At 40.4% G+C, this 25,321-nt stretch overlaps 2 protein-coding genes across 4 annotated transcripts in view; both read right to left on the bottom strand.

The window, feature by feature from the left end:
• The window catches only part of LOC105481847 (SOS Ras/Rho guanine nucleotide exchange factor 2), a 113,427-nt gene extending 91,404 nt beyond the window's left edge, over nt 1-22,023 (bottom strand). Inside the window, exon 1 of one of the 3 annotated variants that reach the window (XM_011741644.3) lies at nt 21,505-22,023. In XM_011741644.3, coding sequence (XP_011739946.3) covers nt 21,505-21,591 — 87 coding nt within the window. In that variant the 5' untranslated portion in view covers nt 21,592-22,023. The remainder of the gene's footprint in view (nt 1-21,504) is intronic. The other 2 variants (XM_071100200.1, XM_071100199.1) reach the window with 2 other exon arrangements.
• Nucleotides 1-25,321, bottom strand: part of LOC105481842 (L-2-hydroxyglutarate dehydrogenase) — a 109,556-nt gene that overhangs the window by 5,057 nt on the left and 79,178 nt on the right. The window lies entirely within an intron of this gene.

The raw sequence follows: 25,321 nt of genomic DNA, 5'->3' as shown, positions 1-25,321 counted from the left end.
ATTGTATTTGGAGGTCCTGGCTAGTACAGTAAACCAAGAAAAAGAAAATTTAAGAATTGGTAAAGAAGAAACAAATTTGCAGATCATCTGACTGCCCATTGTGATGGTTAATTTTGGGGTGCCCGTATAACTGGTTACACACTATTTCTGGGTATGTCTGTCAGGGTATTTCTGGAGGAAATTAACATTTGAGTTGGTAGACTGAGAAAAGCAGACTCCCATCCCCAATGTGGCCTTATCCACTTGACTGAAGGCCTGAATAGAACAAAAGGCTAAGAAAGAATTCTTTCTCTCTGCCTAACTGTATTTGAGCTGGGACATCAGTCTTCTGCCTGCAGACTCAGACTCAGACTGGAATTTATACCATCAGCTCTTCTGGTTCTCAGGCCTTCAGACTAGGACTAGATTTATACTATTGGCTTTTCTGGGTCTGCAACTTGACAAATGCAGATCTTGGACTTCTCAGCCACCATAATCTCATGAGCCAATTTCCTCTGTGTGTGTGTGTGTGTGTGTGTGTGTGTGTGTGTGTGTGTGTGTGTGTTTCCTATTGATTCTGTTTCTCTGAAGAATCCATGCACCCATGGAGGACAAAATAACGCACCCATGCAGGACAAAAATATTGTACAGATAAATTATCTGAATTCATAAAAAATAAACTTTTCTATGTACCAGCAACAAAGCTACCAAACCTCTACAAAAAATTAGCCAGACATTGTGGCACACACCTGTAGTCCCAGCTATACAGGAGGCTGATGTGGAGGATCACCTGAGCCCAGGAAGTCAAGGCTGCAGTGAGCCATGATTATGCTACTGCACTCCGGCTTGGGTGAGAGTGAGACCTTGTCTCAAAAAAAAAAAAAAAAATTAAATAGCATTTACAATAGAATTTAAAATACTGTGCACCTTGAGTACATGATAAGGTACACATGACCCCTAGGGAGAAAACTAGACTTTAAGAAAAATAAAAGAGCTAAATAAATGAAAGATGATACCATGTACCATGTTGGTGAACTGTCAGACTTAATATTAATGTTGTATACCTCTGAGTTCTCTCAAAATTGATCCATGCAGTTATAAAATCACAATCAAAACCAAGCAGGTTGTTTTGCCAAAAATGTCAAGATAATTTCAAAATGTACATAAAAGTGCAAAAGGCTAAGAAAATCAGTCATATATTCTTTTTTTTTATTGACAGGAAAGTCATACGTTTGTAAGGAAGTACAAGGATTTGCTCCAATGGTTGTCAGGATTTATTACAAAGTTACAGTAATAAAGAATGTGACAATAGCATAAGGATAGAGAAAGAAATCAATGGGACATACAGAGTCCACAAACAAGCCCACATATATATAGACCCTTATTTCCAAAGATGGCACTGTGGAGTATGAGGTGGGCAGAGAGTTGTGAGGGAGGCAGGGAAGTGTATGAATAGTGTTGAACCACTGCAGAAAAATAAAATCAACGACTACTACTTCATCCTTTAACCAAAAATCAATCCTAGCTGCATGTTAGGCCTAACAAATAAATATACTCAATAAAGCTCTGACAGTGTAAAACTAGGTAATACCTTCATGATTTTAGGAATTGAAAAGGATTTCTTATATAGGACACAAAAAATTACTAGCTATGAAGGAAAGAACTGATAAACTTTATATTAAACTTTAAAATTTAGGTTTATGAAAAGACATCTTTAAGAAGGTAAAAAGGCAAGTTACGGAGTTGGAGAAGATATATGTGGTACGTATAACAAAAGGCTTATGTCCAGAATATATAGAGAACTCCTAGAAGTTCAGTAAGAAAAAAATGATAAAAATCCCAAGAGAAAAAAATGGGCAAAAAGCCCTTAAACTAGCACTTCACAAAAGAAGAAATTCAAATAGCCCATATATATATTTAAAAGTGCTCTAGCTCTTAAGTAATCAGAAAAATGCAAATTAAACCACCATGAAAACTATCCGCTTACCAGGCAGCAATACTAAAAATTCTGGTAATATCAAACGTTGGTAACTGTGTGGAGCAATGGGAACTATCACACACTGCTACTAGAATGTAAAATGGTTCAACCACTTTCAAACACTTTGCCATTAAAGTACTAAAGTTCAAGATATGTATACTCTATGACTGAGCAATTGCACTATAGGATATATATATTCAGGATAGATCTACATATATTTCTTTAGAACTATACCGTCCAATATAATAGACACTAGCCTCATGTGGGTACTGAACACCTCAAACGTACCTCCACTGAGTGGAAATGGGATGTTGGTGTAAAATACAAACCAGATTCAAGGATTTAGTATTAAAATAAGAAGTCAAATTCTCAATTTTTATGACACATGCTGAAATGATTAGATTTATTGGGTTAAATATGTTATTAAAATCAACTTCATCTGTTTCTTCTTACTTTTCAACTGTGGCTATGATAATTTTCTTTTTTAACTTTTATTTTAGATTAAGGGGGCACATGTGCAGATTTTGTTACCTAGGTATATTGTGTCATGCTGAGGTCTGGGGTACAAACGATCCCATCACCCAGGTACTGAGCATAGTACTCCCTGTCCATTAGTCCCCGGTGTCTATTGTTAACACCTTTATGTCCATGGGTACCCATGTTTAGCTCTCACCTGTAAATGAGAACATGTAGTATTTGTTTTTTTTGTTCCTGCATTAATTAATTCACTTAGGGAGGAAAATTTTTATTTATTTTTTAATTTTTGAGACAGGTTCTTGCTATATTGCCCAGGCTGGCCTTGAACTCCTGGGATCAAGCAATCCTCCTGCCTTGGCCTCCCAAAATGCTGGGATTATAGGCATGAGCCACCATGCCCAGCCTAGGAGGGAAAATTTAAAATTACATGTGTGGCTCACATTATATCTCTTCTAGACAGCACTGCTCTAGAGAAATGAGCACACATGTTTATCAGAAGACATATGCTAGGAGGCTCATAAATAACATTATTAATAATACCTTCCAAAACTAGAAAAGAATTCAAATATTCATCCAGAATGGGACAGATATATTGTGGCTTATTAATACAATGGAATATACACAGTCAAAAAAATGCAGTAGTAATGACAGCTAGATAAAATGTGGATGCACCCTGAAAAAATGTTGGCAGAAAGAAGCCAGATAAAAATACAGACAATGGGATTTCATTCACAAAGTCAGACAAAATTAAATACAAAAATAAAAAATAAACAAAGTCAGAAAAAAAAAATAAACAACGGTGTTAAGGGACACATGCTGAGATGGAAAAACTAAAGAAAAATCAAAACAGGCCAGGTGCAGTGGTTCGCACCTGTAATCTCAGCACTTTGGGAGGCCAAGGCAGGCGGATCGCGAGGTCAAGAGATCGAGACCATCCTGGCCAACATGGTGAAACCCCATCTTTACTAAAAATACAAAAATTAGCTGGGCGTGGTGGTGCACACCTGTAGTCCCAGCTACTCGGGAGGCTGAGGCAGGAGAATCATTTGAAACCAGGAGGTGGAGGTTGCAGTGAGCTGAGATCATGCCACTGTACTCCAGCCTGGCAACAGAGCGAGACTCTGTCTCAAAAAGAAAGAAAATCAAAACAGTGAATACCATAAAAGTGGTTACCTTTTGAAGAGTTATTCTGAGAAAAGTGCTGACAATGTTCTGTCTTCTAACCTGAGTGTTACATAGGTGTTTCTTAAAATGTGTATTTATCCTTTAAACATTTTCTGATTATATGTTACACTTCACCATAAATAAGGTTTTCAAAAGTTTGAGAATCATCTAGCAAACAGAGGAAATTGAGTGGGGAAATTATCAATAAAATAAGTCTAAAAGGCTTTTCTATTGCCCACGTCACTGAACAAAATTTAAATGTCAGGACACTGGAGACAAAAAGAATATCCTACAAGACTGGGAGGACAGGGAAGTGAGGAGGAGCAGATTATATACAAGAAGCAGACATTAGCTTTCAACAGTAATACTAGAAGCTAGATGGCAATGATGTTCAGCCTGGAATCCAAGACACCAACAATATCAAATGCCATGCTAAAATGACATTCTTAGATAGAATAAGGTCAAAAACTTTATCTCTCATGTAGCCTTTATCATTAAGCTTCTGTCATTTGTACTACACTAAAACAAGGGTATGAATCAAGAAAGAAAAAAATGGGATAAAGGAAATAAAGGAATCAATAGGGAAGAAAGGTCAAAGGAATGACCATCATAAAATGAAAGGAAATTATAGGATGAGAGCTGTACAACAGGAATAAAAGTGACCAGTCCACACTGGTGCAGGTCAGAAGGCTCTGGGAGAGACTATCTCAAGAAAATGAACTTGACAGAGTATATAATGGATGAAAATCTTGATAGGATATTTAGAAAACTGGTAAGAAGTTTCAATTTGGTAACAAGTATACTACATAGAAAAACACACAAACAAGAAAACAAGATAATTAATAACTCCAGTAAAAGCAGTGAGTTAGAAAAGAAAAAGCAGATTAAATAGCATTTACAGGCCGGGTGCGGTGGTTCACGCCTATGATCTCAGCACTTTGGGAGGCCAAGGTGGGGGTGGATCACTTGGGGCCAGGAACTCAAGACCAGCCTGGCCTACACAGTGAAACCCCATCTCTACTAAAAATACAAAAATTAGCTGGGCTTGGTGGCACGTGCCTGTAATCTCAGCTGGAACCCGGGAGGTGGAGGTTGCAGTGAATGGAGATTGTGCCACTGCACTCCAACCTGGGCGACAGAGTGAGACCCTGTTCCCCCTCCCTTCCTCTGCCCACAAAAAAACCCCCAAAAATAGCATTTACAGTCATAATAATGTAAACTTTGAATATTAATCCAACTCAAATTAAGATATAACTTGAAGTGGGGGAAGAGAAAATGCAAAGTGTGTGTGGTTGGAGGGGAATGTATGTGCATATTAAAGAATATTAAATACTTTGTGCCACTGCACTCCAGCCTGGACAACAGAGTGGGTCCCTGCCTTAAAAAAAAAAAGAGAGAGAGAGAGAGAAAAGAATATTAAATCCTTACCCTCCATGGTAGGAACTCAACAGAAAACATCCAAAACAGCAAAAAACAAACAAACAAACAAACAAAAAAACAAGAAATAACAATATAAGCACATTTTCTTTCTTAGAAATATAGAAGTAAATAAATCACTTTGAAAAGTTAAAGTGGTTTTCTTTAGGAAACAGAAAATTTTGTGTTTAAGGGGGAAGTAAGAGCTAATTATCTTTTTATTTATATAAATAATTTTGACAAAATACAAACTAATTGATAAAAATAATTTTGAATTGGGGAATGGGGAAATGGAAGGCCATGGTAAGAAAAGACTACTCTTTGAAGAAGTCTGGTCCAAAAAGTCTAACAGTAAGGCAGTTAGAAATTCACATAGGACCGATATCCAAAAAATCAGGCTTTCTAATATGTTTCTATGTTAGAAATATGTTTCTAACATATTTTCTAATAAATTCAAATTAGGTTTTGGGAAAATAAATATTTCCTCTTATACCCTGCACTTCTTTAACACAGCCAGAGATAACTTAATTACATTTTAACCATACATTTCTAATAGATCAATTGATTTTAAAATGACATTTTTGGAAAAATAGACATTTAACTGGGCATAGTGGGATACCTGTAGTCCCAGCTACTCTTAGTGGCTAAGGTGGGAGGATTCCTTGGGCCTAGGAGTTTCAGGCTTCCAAACATAATGAGACTCCATCTCTAAATAAATAAACATTTATATTGCAAGTGTGGCAGTGGACTTCATAAGGCCATTTCTTTTTTTTTCCTTTAAAAGATGAGGCCTACCTAAATTGCTCAGGCTGGTCACCAACTCCGTGGCTCAAACAATCCTCCTGCCTCCTCAGGACCCCCTCCCTGGGGCAAGGTTGTTTCTTACATCTTTCCATAAAAAGCCAGGGGCCCCACTCAGTGAAAATGATGAACATGAGAATTAAGATAATGTCTAACTGGGATGGATTCTTTTTCTGTGATTATGATTTTGTTAAATAAGCTACAAAGCAATTTGAACATCAAGCATCAAAGTTTCTTATGCCAAACTTCTTAATTTCAAATACAAAAACAGTCATAAAAATAAATATGCAATATTAAAATCTCACCCATAAATACTGTAATAGGACATCAAGTAGACGATGGAAGAGAACCATGCTTTACACTTCCACAGAGACAGTAAACATAAAATTACCACAACAGAACCAATTTGCCTATCATATTTTTTTGAAAGACTAGTCAGAAAAAGAGCAATTAAAATAATTTCCAGTCTTTAACAGTAGATTAACAAGTCAGACCTGTATTTTAGTTACACCATATTTTCAAATTGCCAGAAGGCATTTCCTTACATATAACACTATAAATAGAATAGTCTCATACTATAAATCCATGTGTAGACACACACAAAAGCACTTTAACTTTTTAACCTGATAAACCACTACACTTAACAAGTTATAGAAATGTTATTTCCTAATTTATATTTTTCAGTTTTTCATCTTCACATTTAAATTAAAAATCTTGCTAATACACTTGTTCATTAATTAACATTTGAGCTTCAGGTACAATGTGGAAATAAATCCTTTTGGATACACAGTCTGACTGATATTTATTTTTGCCAAATTCTTCATTCCATTGCCAAGATTTCCACAAGGATGCAAATATCTCAAATATCGATTAAGAATACTGGCAATGTTTTCATTATAAAATGTTTTGGGGTTTTGGTTTTTTTTTTTTTTTTTTTGAGATGGAGTCTTGCTCTATTGCCCAGGCTGGAGTGTAGGGCAGTGATCTTGGCTCACTGCAACTTCCGCCTCCCGGATTCAAGAGATTCGCCTGCCTCAGCCTCCCAAGTAGCTGGGACTACAGGTGCGCACCACCACGCCCAGCTGATTTTTGTATTTTTCAGTAGAGAAAGGGTTTCACCATGTTGGCCAGGCTAGTCTCGAACTCCTGAGCTCAGGTAATCTGCCTGCCTCAGCCTCCCAAAGTGCTGGGATTACAGGCGTGAGCCACCATACCCAGCCCATTATGAAATATTAAAATTCAATTTAAAAAGAAAATAATAAATTTAGTTGAAGGATATACACTAAAACTACAAAATACTGGCAGAGCACGGTGGCTCACACCTGTAATCCCAGCACTTTGGGAGGCCAAGGCAGGAAGATCACCTGAGTTCAGGAGTTCAAGACCAGCCTGGCCAACATGGTGAAACCCCATCTCTACCAAAAGTACAAACATTAGCCGGGCAGCTACTCTGGAGGCTGAGGTGGGAGAATCGCTGGAATCCAGGAGACGCAGGTTACAGTGAGCTGAGATTGTGCCATCACACTCCAGCCTGGGTCATAGACTGAGACTCAATCTCAAAAAATAAAAATAAAATACAATAAAAATGAATAAATAAATAAAAATAAAAATACAATATGCTGCTGATAGGAATTAAAGAAATAAATGAAGAGATAAGCTATGAGTTGGAAGACTCAACACTGTTATAATGTCAATTTCTCCCAAATGATCTGTAGATGCAAGACAATCTCAATCAAAATTCCAGCAAGCTTTTTTGTAGAAACTGGTATGTCAATTTAAAAATTCTTATGGAAATACAAAGGTCCTAGAATAACTAAAACAACTCTAAAGAAGAATAAAGTTGAAGGGCTAACACTACCTGATTTCAAAGATTTCTATAAAGCTATGGTAACCAAAACAGTATGGCACTGACATAAAGATAAGTGAAACGATCAACAGAACAGAATAGAGAATCCAGAAATAAAACCACACATATGTGGGCAACTGATTTTTTAAATAAAAGCATGAAGACCTTTAGCAAAGGAAAAAGAATAGCCTTTTCAATAAATGGTCACAGAAAAAACAGATAATCCACATGCAAAAAAACAAACATACCATATGCAGAATTATCACACCATATATAAAATGATTCGACCAGCATCATAAGACAGGGTGAGATATTTAAAAAAAAAAAAAAAGAAAGAAAAAGTGATTCAAATAGGTCATAGATATAAAAATAAAATTTAACCACAAAATTTCTAGAACAGGCCAGGTATGGTGGATCACACCTATAATCGCAAAACTTTGGGAGGCCGAGGCTGAAGGATCACTTTAGGCCAAGAGTTCGAGACCAGCCTGGGCAACACAGTGAGACCTTATCTCAATTTCTGAAAATTAAAATAAATAAATAAAAAATTTCTAGAAGGGAAAATTTTTGTAACCCTGGGTTAGGCAAAGATTTCCTAAATATGACACTAACGGCACAGTCCCTAAAAAAACAAACTGATAAAAATTTAAAACTTTTGTTCTCCAAAAGATAGTATAAACCAGGTGCAGTGGCTTATGCCTATAGTCCCAGTACTTTGGAAGGCTGAGGTAGGAAGATCACTTGAGGCCAGGAGCTTAAGACCAGCCTAGGCAACAGAGCAAGACCCTACCTCTTAAAAAGAAAAAAGAAAGAAAGAAAGAAAAAGATAAAAAGATAGTATTAAGAGAATGGTATATAATGAAACCTCCATAAAAAGAAAAAAAAAAATAGGGGGCCAAGTGAGATGGTTTATGCCTGTAATTCCAGCACTTTGGGAGGCCAAGGTGGGTGGATTCCTTGAGGCCAAGAGTTTGAGACCAACCTGGGCAACACAGCAAAACCCTGTCTCTACTAAAAATACAAAAATTAGCAGGGCATGGTGGTGGGTGCCTGTAATCCCAGCTACTTGGGAGGCTGAGGGGAAAGAATCACTTGAACTCAGAAGGCGGAGGTTGCAGTGAGCTGAGACTGTGCCACTGCTCTCCAGCCTGGGTGACAGAGCAAGACTCCACCCCCCGCCAAAAAAAACCAAAAAACAAAACAACTCAACAAAAATGGGCGAAAGATCTGAACAAACACTTCACCAAAGATATATGGAAGGTAAATAAAAACATGAAAGATGTTCAACATCATTAATCACTGGGGAAATGCAAACTAAAACCACAAAATACCATTACACTGCTATTAGAATGGCTAAAATTAAATTACCAAGTGTTGGCAGGAGGAGCAGGATCTCTTATATTGCTGGTGGGAACGTAAAACTACAACCACTTTAGAAAACAGTTTGATAGTTTCTTAAAAAGTTAAGCAGCCAGGCGTGGTGGTTCACGCCTATAATCCCAGCACTCTGGGAGGCCAAGACTAGTTTTATTTGAATAGCCAAGATCTGAAAAACGAAATGTACATAAATAAGTGAATGAATAAACAAGCCACAGTATATCTACACAATGGAATACACTACTGGGCAATAAAAAGGAATGAACTACTGATACATGCAACATAAATGAATCTCAAAATAATCATGCTGAAAGAAGCCAGATTGAAAAAAAAGAGTATTTACAGTATGATTCTATTAGTATTAATATAAAACTCTAGAAAATGCAATCGATAATGAAAGCAAACTGATTAGTGATGGCTTGGGATGTCTCCTGAGAGTGGGGAGAAATAGGAGGGAGTTTACAGTCAAGAGGAAATTTATGGGGCTGAAGGGTATGTCTACTAGCTTTATTGGGATGGTTTTACTGTGTATATACAACTTATCACATTGTTGAAAACATCAAATTGTACATTGTAATTGTATGCACTGTAAATACTTTATATCAATTATATCCCAATAAAGTTTTTAAAAATAATTCTAAAATGTAATATTCTAAGGCAACATTTTTCTAATCAAAGTGTATAAGCAAGAATTGAAACCACAGTTGTATACTCTAAACTCATTAAGATCAGGAATCACTTCTTCTTTGTTTTTTGGGGGGCAGGGGAGAGGTGTGGAGACAGAATCTTGCTCTGTCACCCAGGCTGGAGTGCAGTGGTGTCTCAAACTCCTGGGCTCAAGGGATCCTTCCACCTCAGCCTCCCTTGTGGCTGGGACTACAGGTGGGCACTACCACATCAGCTCCCATTTCTTGTTTTTGGTCTCCTCCTATTTCCCTACACCTGTATTCTTAGCATACAGGTAATCTAGTATGTCATTAAAAGAACAGACCCTGCATTGGGTCAGGCGCAGTGGCTCACGCCTGTAATCCCAGCACTTTGGGAGGCTGAGGCGGGCGGATCACGAGGTCAGGAGACTGAGACCATCCTGGCTAACATGAAACCCCGTCTCTACTAAAAACACACACAAAAAATTAGCTAGGCGTGGTGGCCTGTAGTCCCAGCTACTAGGAAGGCTGAGGCAGGAGAATGGTGTGAACCCGGGAGGTGGAGCTTGCAGTGAGCTGAGACTGCATCACTGCACTTCCAGCCTGGGCGACAGAGAGAGACTCCATCTCAAAAAAAAAAACAAAACAAAACAGACCCTGCATAAAGAAAGCACTCGGTAAATACTTGTTAAACAGATTCACAGCAGCAAACAGATCTCTTGGCCTCACTGAAATTATCTGGATACTGAAAAAGCTTTTAAACTCCATAAAATTTGTTTTCGTTTCACTGGATATGTATCTGGAGACCTGGTTCTCATACAACTTTATAAATGAGGGAATTCCCTCTCTTATGTTTCTCTATTCCTCCCACTGTCTACTAATACTTCTCAGAGTCCATGCTCTTAATTAGGTACTTTCAGCAGGCTTTCACAATGTAAGTTTATTTAAAATGCAAATAAGTACAGGCCAAGGAGCTATTTCTACTTAATATTAGGTGAGAACTTACCAAAATATAATCAAATATGCAAAAAAGATTAGCTGAAGCAAAACTTTTTGTCATCAAAGTTTTCTGTGAATGGCACATGACCTAGAAGCACCTTCCCATAAAGGCAGGCCATTTGCCTGTAAACCCAGGATAGTACAGGCTAGACAAATGGTTCCCAACTTGTTCCAGTGGCAGATCATTTGGAAATCAGTGTTCTTTGCAGAACATGAAATATTAAGACATATATTCTATCACAGCAGGGACAATGCTAGTAATGACTTTAAAACTTAAAATCAAACTACAGGAACATGTTTGTAAGACAAAAACCAAAAAGTATTAAAAGCCATTTTCCCTTTAAAACCTCCATTATCACTCGTTCACTTATTTTACAATCTTTCACTACTCACTAGCAAGTAAACTGCAGCAGACAACAAAGATTGTTTTTTCTAATTTATAGAAGAAAAATAAAATTGAAAAAAAATAGCTTTTTTCCCCCTGTGAACTGGGAAAAGATCACTATTAAATTTGTTTCATTCACTTATGTTTAATCAGTCCCGGGGCCAAACACCCACGTCTGTCAGGATACTTTCTAAACAGCCATATGTACTCTTTCCTAAAGAAGATCTGTCTGACAAGGTGTCTGCACACAGTGAGTAAAGCAGGGTCTCCTTTTACACCTCTCCTTTCACAGCTGCCCTTCCATTTTACTAAGAAAGGCGGATCTCTCACTTATCTTGAAATTCTCTATAGTATACACATGTTGCTCTGAAGTGCAATACATAAATCCTAGGACACTAAACAAAGAGACAATTACAAATATTTTCATTTAAGTATCTTGCCTCTTCCATCCTCTAGCCTACTGTCGAAAAACACATCTTCCTGAGGGGACAGGCCCATGAAAATAAAAAGAAAGCATCTCTAAGATTTTTTAAAAATTAGCCAAGTGTGGTGGCATGTGCCTGCAGTCCTAGCTATTCAGGAGGCTGAAGTGGGAGGATCGCTTGAGCCTGGAAGGTTGAAGCTGCAGTGAGCCATGATCATGCCACTGTACTCCAGCCTGGGTGAGTGACAGAATGAGACTTTAATAATAATAATAATAATTCAGTTCAAAAGACAGGTTTTAAAGCTTTACGGTCATAGGGAAAATCTTTTTAAACTCCGTATGTAGACTTTTTTGTGGTTGTAAAGAAGTATAAATTAAAAAGAGGGATTAAAGACTCAAGTCTAAAAATATTATATTAGAATTATGTAGGGGAAATATAATGAAAAAAGTTCACAGAGAAAAAAGGACAGTGTAAAATTTCCAACTTTTAAAGACACACTTTTCATGTGTATTTTTAAAAGATGATGGTGGATATCAAATTATTTTCGTATTTAAATTCCATTCAGCACATTTAAAAGACTGATGGAACTGTTTTTCCTTAAAACATGAGTATTTACAACACATATAAAATTACATCTACTGCAACTATTTAAATGTAAAATGGAAATTTCCAGATGTCAGCATAAAAATGTGCAAGTTTTTCAAAATTCTTTTGGGATACACAGCAAAAAAAGTTAGAAAACTCCTAATTTAGGAGAAAGAATCAAGTAGATTCAGTGATGAATAGATGTTAGAAAGAGGGGAAGAATGATGACTAGGTTTCTGGATTGAGAACTGGATATACCATTTATATTGGAGATACAGGTTTATGAGAGAAAACACTGTGAACATTGATGTGGGACTGTCTGGGAAGCAGGAGGATGTAGCAGTTTTAGATCGGCTGTAAGAGAAAATCTCTCCAAGAAAATGATGCTTGACTATAAAGACCTAAAGGAGGTAAAAGGGCCAGCCAGGTGATTATCTAAGGGAAGAGTGTTTCAGGTAGAAAATTCAGCAAGTACAAAAGTCCTAAGACTAAAACATGTCTATGTTATAGAAACAAGAAAGCTAGTATGGGGCAGAAGCAGAACAAACAAGGGACAATATTAAAGAGGTCAGAGAGGTAAAAGCAGGAGGTGGAGCAGTCCCAGAATGCAGAGGACCTAGTAAACCTTTGGGAAGACTAACTTTTATTCTGAGAAGCACTGAAAGGGTTTTGAACAAAGGAGTGAAATGATCTCACTTATCTCTATTGTGTTTGGGGGAAAAAAACCCAAAAACTAAATAGGGCAAGAGTAGATGAGCAGAGACCAGTTGAAAAGATATTTCAATATTCCAGGAGACTGGTGATGATGACTTGGTTCCAGGTGGTAAAAGTCAAAAAGTATAAAACGGTAACTATAGTTATAGTTTGAAGTAGAGCTAAAAGGATGTGCTGACAAATTAGATGTGTGGTATAAAAAAAGACAATATTCAAGAATAACTTAAGATTTTTAGTTTGAGCAACCAGAAGGATGGAGTAGCCGTTTATTGATATGTGAACCACTACAAAAGGAACAAGTTTGCGGGGGAAGAAAAGGATTCAGTGTTGGCTGAGATGCCTATGTGGAAATATCAAGTAAAAAGTTGGCCGGGCGTGGTGGTTCATGCCTGTAACTCAAACACTTTGGAGGCTGAGGAAGTAGGAATGCTTGGGCCCAAGAGTTGGAGACCAGTTTGTGCAAAGTTTTTTTTTTTTTTTTTTTTTGAGACGGAGTCTCGCTCTGTCACCCAGGCTGGAGTACAGTGGCCGGATCTCAGCTCACTGCAAGCTCCGTCTCCCAGGTTTATGCCATTCTCCTGCCTCAGCCTCCCGAGCAGCTGGGACTACAGGCGCCCGCCACCTCGACCGGCTAGTTTTTTTGTATTTTTAGTAGAGACGGGGTTTCACCGTGTTAGCCAGGATGGTCTCGATCTCCCGACCTCGTGATCCGCCCGTCTCGGCCTCCCAAAGTGCTGGGATTACAGGCTTGAGCCACCGCGCCCGGCTGTGCAAAGTTTTTAAAAAATTGGGCCTGGGTGCAGTGGCTCACTCCTGTAATTCCAGTACTTTAGGAGGCCAAGGCAGGCAGATGACAAGGTCAAGAGATTGAGACCTTCCTGGCCAATTGGTGAAACCCGGTCTCTACTTAAAATACAAAGAAATTAGTTGAGCGTGGTGGCGCATGCCTATAGTACCAGCTACTTGGGAGGCAGGAGAATCGCTTGAACCTGAGAGGTGGAGGTTGCAGTGAGCCGAGATTGCACCACTGCACTACAGTCTGGCGAAAAAGCGAGACTCCATCTAAAAAAAAAAAAAGAAAAAGAAAAAAAAAATTAGCTGGGGTGTGGTGGCACACACCTGTAGTCCAGCTATATAGAGGTGGCGGTGGATGAGGTGGGAGGACCACTTGAGTCCAGGAGGTTAAGGCTGTAGTGAGCTGTGATCTTGCCACTACACTCCATCCTAGGTGATAAGAGTGCAACCTTGTCTCAAAAAAAGAGTTGAGCATCCATGTTTAAGAAAGAGGTCTGGCCGGGTGCGGTGGCTCACGCCTGTAATCCCAGCACTTTGGGAGGCCGAGGCGGGCGGATCACGAGGTCAGGTGATCAAGACCATTCTGGCTAACACGGTGAAACCCCATCTCTACTAAAAATACAAAAATCTAGCCGGGCGAGGTGGCGGGCGCCTGTAGTCCCAGCTACTCGGGAGGCTGAGGCAGGAGAATGGCGTGAACCCAGGAAGCGGAGCTTGCAGTGAGCCGAGATCGCGCCACTGCACTCCAGCCTGGGCAACAGAGCGAGACTCCGTCTCAAAAAAAAAAAAAAAAAAAGAAAAAAAAAAAAAGAAAGAGGTCTGAGCCAGAAATGTAAATTTGGTAATTATCAGATATAGATTATATGTAAAGCAATGAGGTAGGATGGCATCTCCAAGGCAGTATGTGTAAATAGAAATAGAAGTCTGAAAAATGGCCAGGCGCAGTGGCTCACGCCTGTAATCCCAACACTTGGGAGGCCGAGGCGGGCAGATCACGAGATCAGGAGTTCGAGGCCAGCCTGGCCAATATGGTGAAACCCCGTTTCTACTAAAAATACAAAAATAAAATTAATGACATGGTGGTGCGTACCTGTAATCCCAGCTACTTGGGAGGCTGAGGCAGGAGAAGTGCTTGAACCTGGGAGGCAGAGGTTGCAGTGAGCCAAGATCGCACCACTGCACTCCAGCCTGGGTGACAGAGCAAGACTCTGTCTCGAAAAGAAAAAAAAAAAAAATATATATATATATATATATACACACACACACACACATATATATATGTGTGGTCTGGGGGAGGTCAGAAGGATTTGGTCAGGAAGATGAGGAAGAATCAAGGAAAGGGGAACTAGAAGGAATATTCAGGGAAAAAAAAACCCTGAAAGCTTGATGTTCTTCTGGAGTCAAATGAAGAAAGGATTTCAAAAGGAGAAAGAGATCAACTGTAAAATGCTGCTGATAGGTCAATTACGAAAGAACTATAATATACTTTGCATGTAAGAAGTAGTGTTTGGCAGGCAGGTGGCTCACTCCTATAATCCCAGAACTTTGGGAGGCCAAGGCTGGAGGATCACCTGAGTCCAAGAATTTGAGACCAGCCGGGGGACATAGCAAGACCTTGTCTCCACAGAAAAATAAGAAAATTAGCTGGGTGTAGTGGCACATGCCTGTAGTCCCAGCTACTCAGGAGGCTGTAGTGGGAGGATCGTTTGAGCCTAGGAGTTGGAGGCTACAGAGAACTATGATCATGCCACTGTACTCCAGCTTGGGTAGCAGAGCAAAACCCTGTCAAAAAAAAAAAAAAAAAAAAAAAAGAGAGAGAGAAAGAGAGAAATAGTGTTTGAGTTTACAAAATGACCTAATGAAGAAGAAAATTGGACTACAGAAAACTTTACTTAGAAGAGCTAATACTAGTCCTTATATCTAGATCTTGATATTATTTTCATCTTGTTGCTTCACTTCTACATGTTAAAATGTGAAGTGTGTAATACTTTATCCATTTGAAAAAACTTTGTACTAGCATAATTTTTATGTAAAAGAAGAAAATAATGTTTTTATGGACATGGGGGTCTCACTATATTGGCCAGGTTGGTCTTGAACTCCTGGCCTCAAGCAATCCTCCCATCTCAGCCTCCCAAAGTACTAGGATTACAGGCATGAGCTACCGCACCTGGCCCATGGAAGAAAAGAATTTTTGATTGTTAATTGTTAACATGAGATAATGCTAAATCCACTAGTTACATTAAAATTCCTTTTGATTCAAATATGCAGGATATAATCAAACTACTGTTCCCTTGAAAGAGAGTCCATGGTTAATATAAAAGACATATACTTGATTTATGTCAAGTAGTAACACAGGTAATGCTTTGAATACTCAGCATAAAACACTTTAATGGAATATTATTGCTCCAAATATACCATACCAAAATTAAACCGAAAATAGAAGGCTACTTAATCACGGCTGACAGGGAGCCAAGTACAGCAAGTTAAAGTACATTCCTACTGCTCATCTAGTTCTGGCTGAACTCTTCGGGTCAGTTTGGGTCATTATTAGTTTGGAATAATTCCAAATGACTCCCTCGAGTTCTACTGTTATATTCAGCGGCTTTAGGAATTCCACAACAGGCCTCATGTCACAAAAATCACAGGATCTCTTATTAGTTTTTGGCTTTGACTTGAAGTAATCTTTTCAAAACGCAGTTCTGATCGAGTTAATCTAATTACTTTGCCATGTAAATGCGAACCCAACAGGACTTCCTATTCTCAGGTGAAGACCTTAACTCAGTGTACCTACAGTCTACCATACATCTACTTATTCTTCTTGTTTTTTAAAATAAGTCATTAAATTCAGAATCTGAGACCTATTCAAAACAAACAAATCATGTTCTTACTTTCCCCTCAGCCTCAAATCCTTTCCCCCTGCCCCTTTTTTTTTTGTGAATTCTACTGATCTTTCAGATAATTGTTGACTTCCTTAGTGTCTGTCTCTCTGCCACAGCCATTTAGAACACAAGCTTTATGACAGCAGGGGCTCTGCTAAATCTTCCGTATCAGACACTGCAGAACAGTGTCTGCAGCCAGGCGAGGTAGCTCACACCTGTAATCCCAGCATTTTTGGAGGCCAAGGTGGGAGGATCGCTTGAGCCCAGGAGTTCAAGACCAGCCTGGGGACAGTAATATCAATATATCTGAATATATCATCCAGAAAGAAGCACAAATCTTGCTTTCTTAAAGTCTTCTTTGACTCTCATATATCAATGACACCAGTTATATTTTCTCAGATCACCCTGTACTTTCCTTGTGGGCCTCAGGAAAGATCCAGTGCTATCTTCTAAAACAAACTTCCAAGAGACATTTGTACAAACGCAGAAATACTAGGATCTCAGTAGAATTTCACAAAATCATTTTTAAATCAAAGCCCTTACCATTCTTTTTCCTTGCCCTAGACTGCTATTAATGAACCCAGACATTCTCTCACACCTCTTGCCTTTTAGATATCTAAGAGCAAATTGTCACAGGGTGGGGAGGTCGATATTTAACCTGAATCTAATTGGACTCAGGAACAAAGTAATTCAACCAATTCTTTCTACCTTTCTCTGACATTTATAACTACAGCTGGCAAGAAAACAGCCATATTTTTTTCTATGGCTAGCCTGGTGAAAAACACCTTACTGAAAAGACATCTACAAAAGAAATATCAGGGACTGTAAAATCTGACAAAATGATTTTGAGGTATATTTCCCATATGAAGAATGCTGATTTATCTCAACATACAATCAAATAACACATGCATATAGTACCAGGGCATTTCAAAGACACAGGTAATAAACTGCATTTACAAATATATACCATGCTCTTTTTTCCCCCAAGTAACACGATAGCTTCAATGATCTTGGGGAGTAGAGGTGAAGGCAATTATGTTCTTGGCTCTTTTATGGAAGATACATAATTTAGCAGTAATGTTAACAATCCATGCATTATCCATTAGTAGTGTCATTTCACTCTGCTTTGCAGCCCTCTATGTTTTTAAATGCTCTAGGTGAGGTTCTGTTTTAAAAGTTAAAGAACAAGCAAAAAGCTAAAGAACACTACATTTCTATTTCCAAAATTATTTTTCCATAAATCTATTTGTTTATCTCTGTGTTTTTCTTTCTTTCTTTCTTTTATTGAGACAGAGCCTCGCTCTGTCGCCCAGGCTGGAGTGCAGTGGTGTGATCTCGGCCCACTGTAACCTCTGCCTCCTAGGTTTAAGTGATTCTCCTGCCTCAGCCTCCCGAATAGCTGGGATCACAGGCATGCACCACCATACTTGGCTAATTTTTGTATTTTTAGTAGAGACGGGCTTTCGCCATGTTGACCGGGCTGGTCTCAAACTCCTGACCTCAGGTGATCCACCACCTTGACCTCCCAAAGTGCTAGGATTACAAGCATGAGCCACTGCACTCAGGCCATCTCTGTGTTTCCCTGTAATGCAATGAATACTTGAGGTTGATTTTTTAAAAATCCCTTGCATTTTCAATGTTGACAATGGTGACTGTCAAATACATATATACGGATATATATATGGATATATACATGGATATAGATATAGATATCCAGTTTTCATAAAAATTAGCCAAAACTGGAAAATAAGCAAAAGAGAATACTGGGTGTGTTTCAGTACAGTGCTATGCTTGAATCTTTTATTAATTTCTATTGATTGAGCTATTTTACACATCTATAAGATTAGGTTACAGATTTTTGGCACATAGAGATGCAAGTAATTTTTTTTTTTTTTTTTTTGAGATGGAGTCTCGCTCTGTTGCCCAGGCTAGAGTGCAGTGGTGCAAACTCGGCTCACTGCAACCTTCACCTAGCAGGTTCAAGTGATTCTCCTGCCTCAGCCTCCCGAGTAGCTGGGATTACAGGCACACACCACCACGCCTGGCTAATTTTTGGTATTTTTTTAGTAGATACAGGGTTTCACCATGTTGGCCAGGCTGGTCACGAACTCCTAACCTCAGGTGATCCACCAGCCTCGGCCTCTCAGAGTGCTGGGATTACAGGCGTGAGCCACCACGCCGGCTGAGATGCAAGTAATGTTTAGCCAGAGGAAAAGATAACCCAAAGCCTCTTCTTTTATGTTTCTTGTAGGATATTAACTAATTCTGTATGTAACCCAACAGTCTTAATATTCCCTTATTAAATTGCCTATAAATACCTACCTCCTCAAATTTTCATATTAAATGACTTTAACATCTTACTAGTTCCCTCATTAAGTAATGGGCTGAATCAAAATCATTGATACATGCTCATTTACATTTGCCTGGAAGTCATGACTTTACCTTTCTGAAAATTACATTCTAACAGTTTTAGACGTTCTACCAAGATGTCCAAGTTGACTAAACTGACACAGTCAAGTACATTGCTCCTTTCATAGACACACAAATATCCCTTATTGAACTCTGAGCTCAGAATCGCTATCTCATTTACATAAACCAAAACCTTAAATTTTAGAATTTCTGGTTTAGATGGTATACACCTTTGGAGGGGCCTTTATTTTATCTTTGTATTCTTAGGATCCAGCATCATGTCAAGTACCTAAAATGTGTTCAATAATGGTTAGGTGAATTAATGAAGCTAGAATACACCACATGTACAATGGCAACACCAACTGAAGGAGAGAGATATTCCAATCAAATCCTAGTTGTCTTTGTAACTATCTGGTCAGCTAGAGGAAGGATGCCAAGTTCTAGACACTCTCAATGTGAAGACAGAGACTCCCCCAAAATGGTAGAAATTCTCGTTTTACAAAGACAAGGTGGCTGATACATAACAGAATTTAAAACTTTCTGCAAAGAAAAGAGTGAACCTTTAGCTCCCTAAGAGCTACAGCTCTTACTTAGCAGGCACTATAGACCTACAAGTTGCAATGTCCTAAATACCACAAAAGTGGACATAATCTTAATTACTTTTAACAAAATTTTTCAAAAATATTTTTTAAAATTTCCATACAAATGTACTTCAATTCCATCATAACAGTAAGTTAACAGAAAATGTTTTCTGAATTCACCTCAAAAGACCAAATTTTCTTAGATGTATTTACTTTATAAAGAACATACTAGAACTGTGGAATATGACATAGTATCTACAAGGCACCTGAGTTCCAGGAAAGCAAGCACAATGTATAAATGCAAAGTAATAGCATCAAAGCAATGGACTAGGATTGGATGCTAATCTTGGCTTTGTCTCTAGCCTAACTTGAAAAAAAAAAAAAAAATCTGGGTCTGGTGCGAGGTGGCTCAGGCCTGCAATCCCAGCAGTTTGGAAGGCAGAGGTGGGAGGACTGCTTGAGGCCATAAGTTCAAGACCAGCCTGGGCAACATAGTATAACCCTTTCTCTATTTAAAGAAAAAGAAAACATAAATCTGTTTCGGGACATGAAAGATTATTAGAATCAAAGTTACCTATTGAACAAGTTATGCAACACACACTCAAATACTATTTGCTACCAGAAAACTATAAACGGGTACACACCTGCATCACACTGCCAACAATATAGGCCTACCTGATAACTACACTCACACTTCCCTGTGGTCAAAGGGCTAATTACTATCTACACATTTCCCCCTTTGCTTTTAATTCAGGCCAGAGTTCATTATCACCACTCAGCACACTTTTCATTTCTTCCCCTTTCCTTACAGAATTGGGCTGCACATGGAAGTAAGGTCAATTTAATACTTTAGCACTTAGTATACCAATGGAATAACTGTCTAGCTGCCACTAGTCATCTCTGCCAGGTTCTTTAAAAAGATACGACTTGGTGTTTGCCCTGAGGAAAGCAATACTTCCTTGTAAGAATTATGAAAATAATGGAAAATCTGCAACTCTCAACGCATGAGGAAAATGTCCTTAACTTTAAAATACACTACTTCCTTTCATTTATAGAAATTCAATGTATGAGGATATATTTTCCAAGTATAGTCTCTTAAATTAATCTTTATTTTTTCTTTATTATTTTAGAATGTATTCTTGGTTATTTTGCACAAAAGGCAGAAAGGACTAAGTTTGCATTAATGGCAAAGAAAGCCCCTGCTCAGCAGGCATGATAGCTGATCCCGCACCTATTCAGTCTTTAAATGTCTTGATCCTACAAAAGGATTTATTATAAAAATGATCATATGGTTAGTACCTAAATTCAGAAGAAGACCACCACCATCTACAGGAAAGATGCACCCTAGCAATGCACCCAAACGTGAAAGACTGATTTGCAGGAGTTGCCCCCTTTTTGTTCCTTAAAATGATTTCAAGTCCTAAATCGCAATTTGGTCGTGAAGACACCAAATTTTCTAAGGGTAATCTCTTGTAAACAGGTAAGACACCGTCTGCAGGAAGTGGGAAGGCGCTTTAAATTTACCTTTAGAACTGTAAAATGAATAAGAATATCATGACTCACTGACATTTCACACATGTGAAACATCCATATTACAAAAAACCATTGCCTCATAAGTGGATACCCTTGACAAGCAAACCGCCTAGGGGAAACACTCCCAAAGAACTTAATTAAAAGTAATTACCCGGCCTGAAAATGTGCTTTTGTTTTAGAAACTGTCTAAATACCAGCGGGACTTTCTCTTGCCCGATTCCAGCCTGAGGACAACAAATTGGTCAACGGCGGAAGTAGCCTGACGAAATGACTGCAACATGAAATCCAGTTTTATGATCATAACAAAACCTTCCTTCCGGGACCAGGCAAAAAAACTTAAGAAACGTCCTTCAGAATGCAACAGGCATTTGTGAGCCCCCATTGCCAGCCAACGAGAAACTGCTCGGCCCCGGGACTCGAGCCCTGTGGGAGGAACAAGCTGCTCCCCGTTAGAAGCCCAGGGGACCACGGGCCCGGCCCCCAACCCGCCGGCCGCCCCGGCCCCAACACTGACCTTCCGCAGGGCCGAGACCAACAGTCCCCGCCATTTCGGACTATTCTCCTCACTGAAGAACTCGTAAGGCTGCGGCGCCTGCTGCATGGCCCCGGCGACAGCGCCTCCGCATCGGGGGCAGCCCGCGGGCCGGGCCGGTGGCCTGACAGGCAGGGCGCGGGCCGCCTCGCCTCGCCGGCGGCCGCCGCCTCCCGCCCGGACCGAGGCTACGGCCGAGGCGGCTGGGAGGCGGCGCCGGCGGGCAGGCGGAGACCCCGGGGTCGACTTCCTCCGCAGGGGCGGCCCTCGCCTCCTGCAGTGCCCGCAGAGGAAGCGCGGCGATCCGCGAGTCCGGGCGACCCCCGGCGGTGACCTCCTTTCCCGGCGGCGCTGGCCCGCTTCTGGGGCGGCTCCTCCTCCTTTGTCTGGGTTCGCGGCCCGGCAGGGGTACAGCTGGCCCAGCCCCGCCCCGACTCCCGCTACGGCCGCGGCGGGCGGTGAGCAGCGGCGGCGGCTGCTTGTCTCCTCATCGCCTCCTCCCTGCCCTCCCAGCCGACAGCGCCGCCCGGCCCGGCCCACTCGAGTCACCTCCACAAAGCTCTGGGGACCGACCCGGAGTGCGCGTCGGGCGAGCGAGCCTCACTATGGCGCGCACAGCGCCGGCCGCCGCTGCCGCCCGTTTAGCAGCCGCACAGAGTGCCTCGGTGTCGCCGCCGAGCCCCGGGCCCCAGCAGCCGAGGCTCGGCCCGCCCCCTCGGCCCGGCGCTCATAATCCCGAGTAGCCCGAGAGGCCTAACACGGAGCATGCGCGCCGCGGAGCAGGCAGAGGCGCCTTCCCGGCGCTGGGGTGCGGGGCCTGGGGGCCCGGGGGAGTCCGCTTTTCCTGGGACTGTACCGGGGGCCGCTCCAGACTCTCCAGTTTGACTGCTTTTTCCCCATATGCCCCCTCCTTTCGACCTGCTCAAGACAATCCGAACTTGGTGCCACTCTTGTGGCGCCTCGAGCCCCAGGACTACCGTCTTGGGAGGCTGTACAGGGACGTGGAGGGAAAGGGTCATTCGGGCTGGACGGGATATTTAACGTATTTGTGCTCTATGTGGCTTGTTTTCATGAGTACTGTATGCTTATACAAATTATATACTATATATAGTATATCGTTAGGAGATATAGTAACTGTTTCTTAGGGTGATGGTGTGGGAACCGAGAGATGAGGCGTGGAAAGCCCTTGCCTGGTGGTAGGGCCAGAAGGGGCAGATGACAGTGACGTTGATCAAGCTTGAATTGAAAGGTCCGTCACTTGCACGGGCCCTTGTGCGTTCACAAAATCATATCGTTTTTACAAAACTTTCAAAAGATATTTTCGAATTGTTTTCTTAATCGTGTCTTCCAAATTGTGTAGGCTTCAGGTCCTACAAAACCTGGATTGGCCTCTGGGACACACTCATTAGCAACCCAGAAAAGATCTGACAAGCTTTTCAGTTCAAAGAGGCATAGGCTCTGGTAACTTTATCATTACCACGAATTTCATCCCACTAGAGGCTGAGCATATTACTTTTAACAGGTTGTAAAGAAGATATCTTACTCCCTGTCTCTAGCCACCAGCAGTGAGAAAGGGAAAAGATGAACAGGGTACAAAAAATAAGTCAGTACTACAGTTCGGTTCCGGCATCAGTAGCTGAGCAATTCTTCTCCCCAAAACATGCACCACTTTTTCATTTGGGTAAAATCAGAATGGCAGAGTTGGAAAATAAGATTATTTTTCTAATCCAAGTATCCACTTAATCAAGAATATCCTCTAATAAATGGCCATATCTATTCACATGTACTTAGGATAAAAGGTGGGATGGTGAAATGCTTGTATTTCTCCCATTAATGTTTCAGTCTGTGAGAGCAAAGACTTTGGCTTATATAGAGGGTCCTTAGTTTTCTCTCCTGTTCCCAGACTCCAGCTATAAACTACTATTCTGTCAAACTACTAGACCATGTATGTTCTCTTTACTCATAGGAGAGTAAAGTTGTTAGAAATCTCATTCTTGGCCAGAAATATCAGAAGGCTTTTCTGGGCCAAGTCAGGCCTGAAGACATATTTTGTTTAGCTAAGGCTGTATTTAAATTTAATTGTTAACATTTTAAAATCAAGGGGCTTCATATAAAAATCTGTATTTTCAGCTTCTCTTGACAAAGATCTGGCAACACTGGGGCCTACTGCATTCGTGCAAGAGAGTAATCAGCAGGCACTGGGTAGTGGCTGCCCTCTTTACAAAAGTATGCCATCCATTTCCAGTTGGCTATACTTCCCACCTGGCACTCTTCACCCTTTTATGTAACTTGCCTAGTCTGTACAGGCATCTGAGTTGTGATCTCTGGGCTGAGCAAACAGAAATGTGATCCACGTGCATGTGGAGGATAGTCCAAGAATGACAGCAGTAAAAAGTTTCGCATTCAGGACCGGGCAAGGTGGCTCACACCCGTAATTCCAGCACTTTGGGAGGCCGAGGCGGGCGGATCACCTGAGGTCCGGAGTTTGAGACCAGCCTGACCAACATGGAAAAACCCCATCTCTACTAAAAATACAAAACTAGCTGGGCAAGGTGGCGCACACCTGTAATCCTTAGCTACATGGGAGGCTGAGGCAGGAGAATCGCTTGAACCCGGGAGGTGGAGGCTGTGGTGAGCTGAGATCGCGCCATTGCACTCTAGCCTGGGCAACAAGAGCAAGCCTCCATCTCAAAAAAAAAAAAAAAAAAAAAAAGTTTCCCATTCAGACAAATGGGCCATCTAGAAAAAATGTTGGATCCATACCCTATACACTATACTAGCACAAACTCCAGATATGTCAAATATTTAAATATAAACAATAAAACCATACAATGATTCATTTATAACCTGAGCAGAAAAAAGACACTTTCACTATGACACAAGATCTAAAAGACTGATGAATTCAATTTTTATAAATGTATGAGCCAGGCATGGTGGTTCATGTCTGTAATCCCAACAACTCCAGTGGCCGAAGTAGAAGCATAGCTTGAGGCCAGGAGCTAGAGACCAGCCTGAGCAACACAGTGAGACCCTGTCTCTTTAAAAAAAAAAAAAAAAAAAAACAAAAAGGCAAAAAAATCACCAGATAAGCCAAAAAGAAAATGACAAACTGGAAAAAATACCTGCAACTCATTTTTGTGGGTTTTTTGTTTGTTTGTTTGAGATGGGGTCTCACTCTCTCGCTCAGGCTGGATTGCAGTGGCATGATCCTGGGTCACTACTACCTCCGCCTCCTGGGCTCAAGTGATCCTCGCACTTCAGCCTCCCAGGTAGCTGGAATCATAGGCATGTGTCACCATGCCCGGCTAATTTTTTGTATTTTTGGTAGAGACAGGGTCTCACCATGTTGCCCAAGCTGGTGCAATTCATTTTTGTAGTTATTTTCAGTAAAATATAAAAGAGCTCCTACAAATTAAAAGACTAAAATTCAATAAGAAAAACAAAGGGGCGAGGCACAGTGGGTCAACACCTGTAATCCCAGCACTTTGGGAGGCTGAGGCAGGAGGATCCCTTGAGCCCAGGAATTGAAGACCAGCCTGGGCAACATAATGAGACCCCATCTCTATTTTAGAAAAAAAAAAAAAAACTTGTAAAAAAATGTAAAACACACAGAAAAAAGAAGACATAAATATGGCAAATGAGACAAGGTGCTCAACATCATTGATCATTAGAGAAATGCAGATCAAAACTACAATAAAATATCATCTCCCCCAGTTAAAATGGCCTATATCCAAAAGACAGGTAATAACAAATGCTGTTGAGGATGTGGAGAAAAAGATAATCCTCTTTTGGGGGTTAT

The sequence above is a fragment of the Macaca nemestrina genome, chromosome 7 (assembly GCF_043159975.1).
Source record: "Macaca nemestrina isolate mMacNem1 chromosome 7, mMacNem.hap1, whole genome shotgun sequence".
Lineage (NCBI taxonomy): Eukaryota > Metazoa > Chordata > Mammalia > Primates > Cercopithecidae > Macaca > Macaca nemestrina.
The sequence above is the reverse complement of the archived record's forward strand: the minus strand, read 5'-3'. Positions and strand labels throughout refer to the sequence as shown.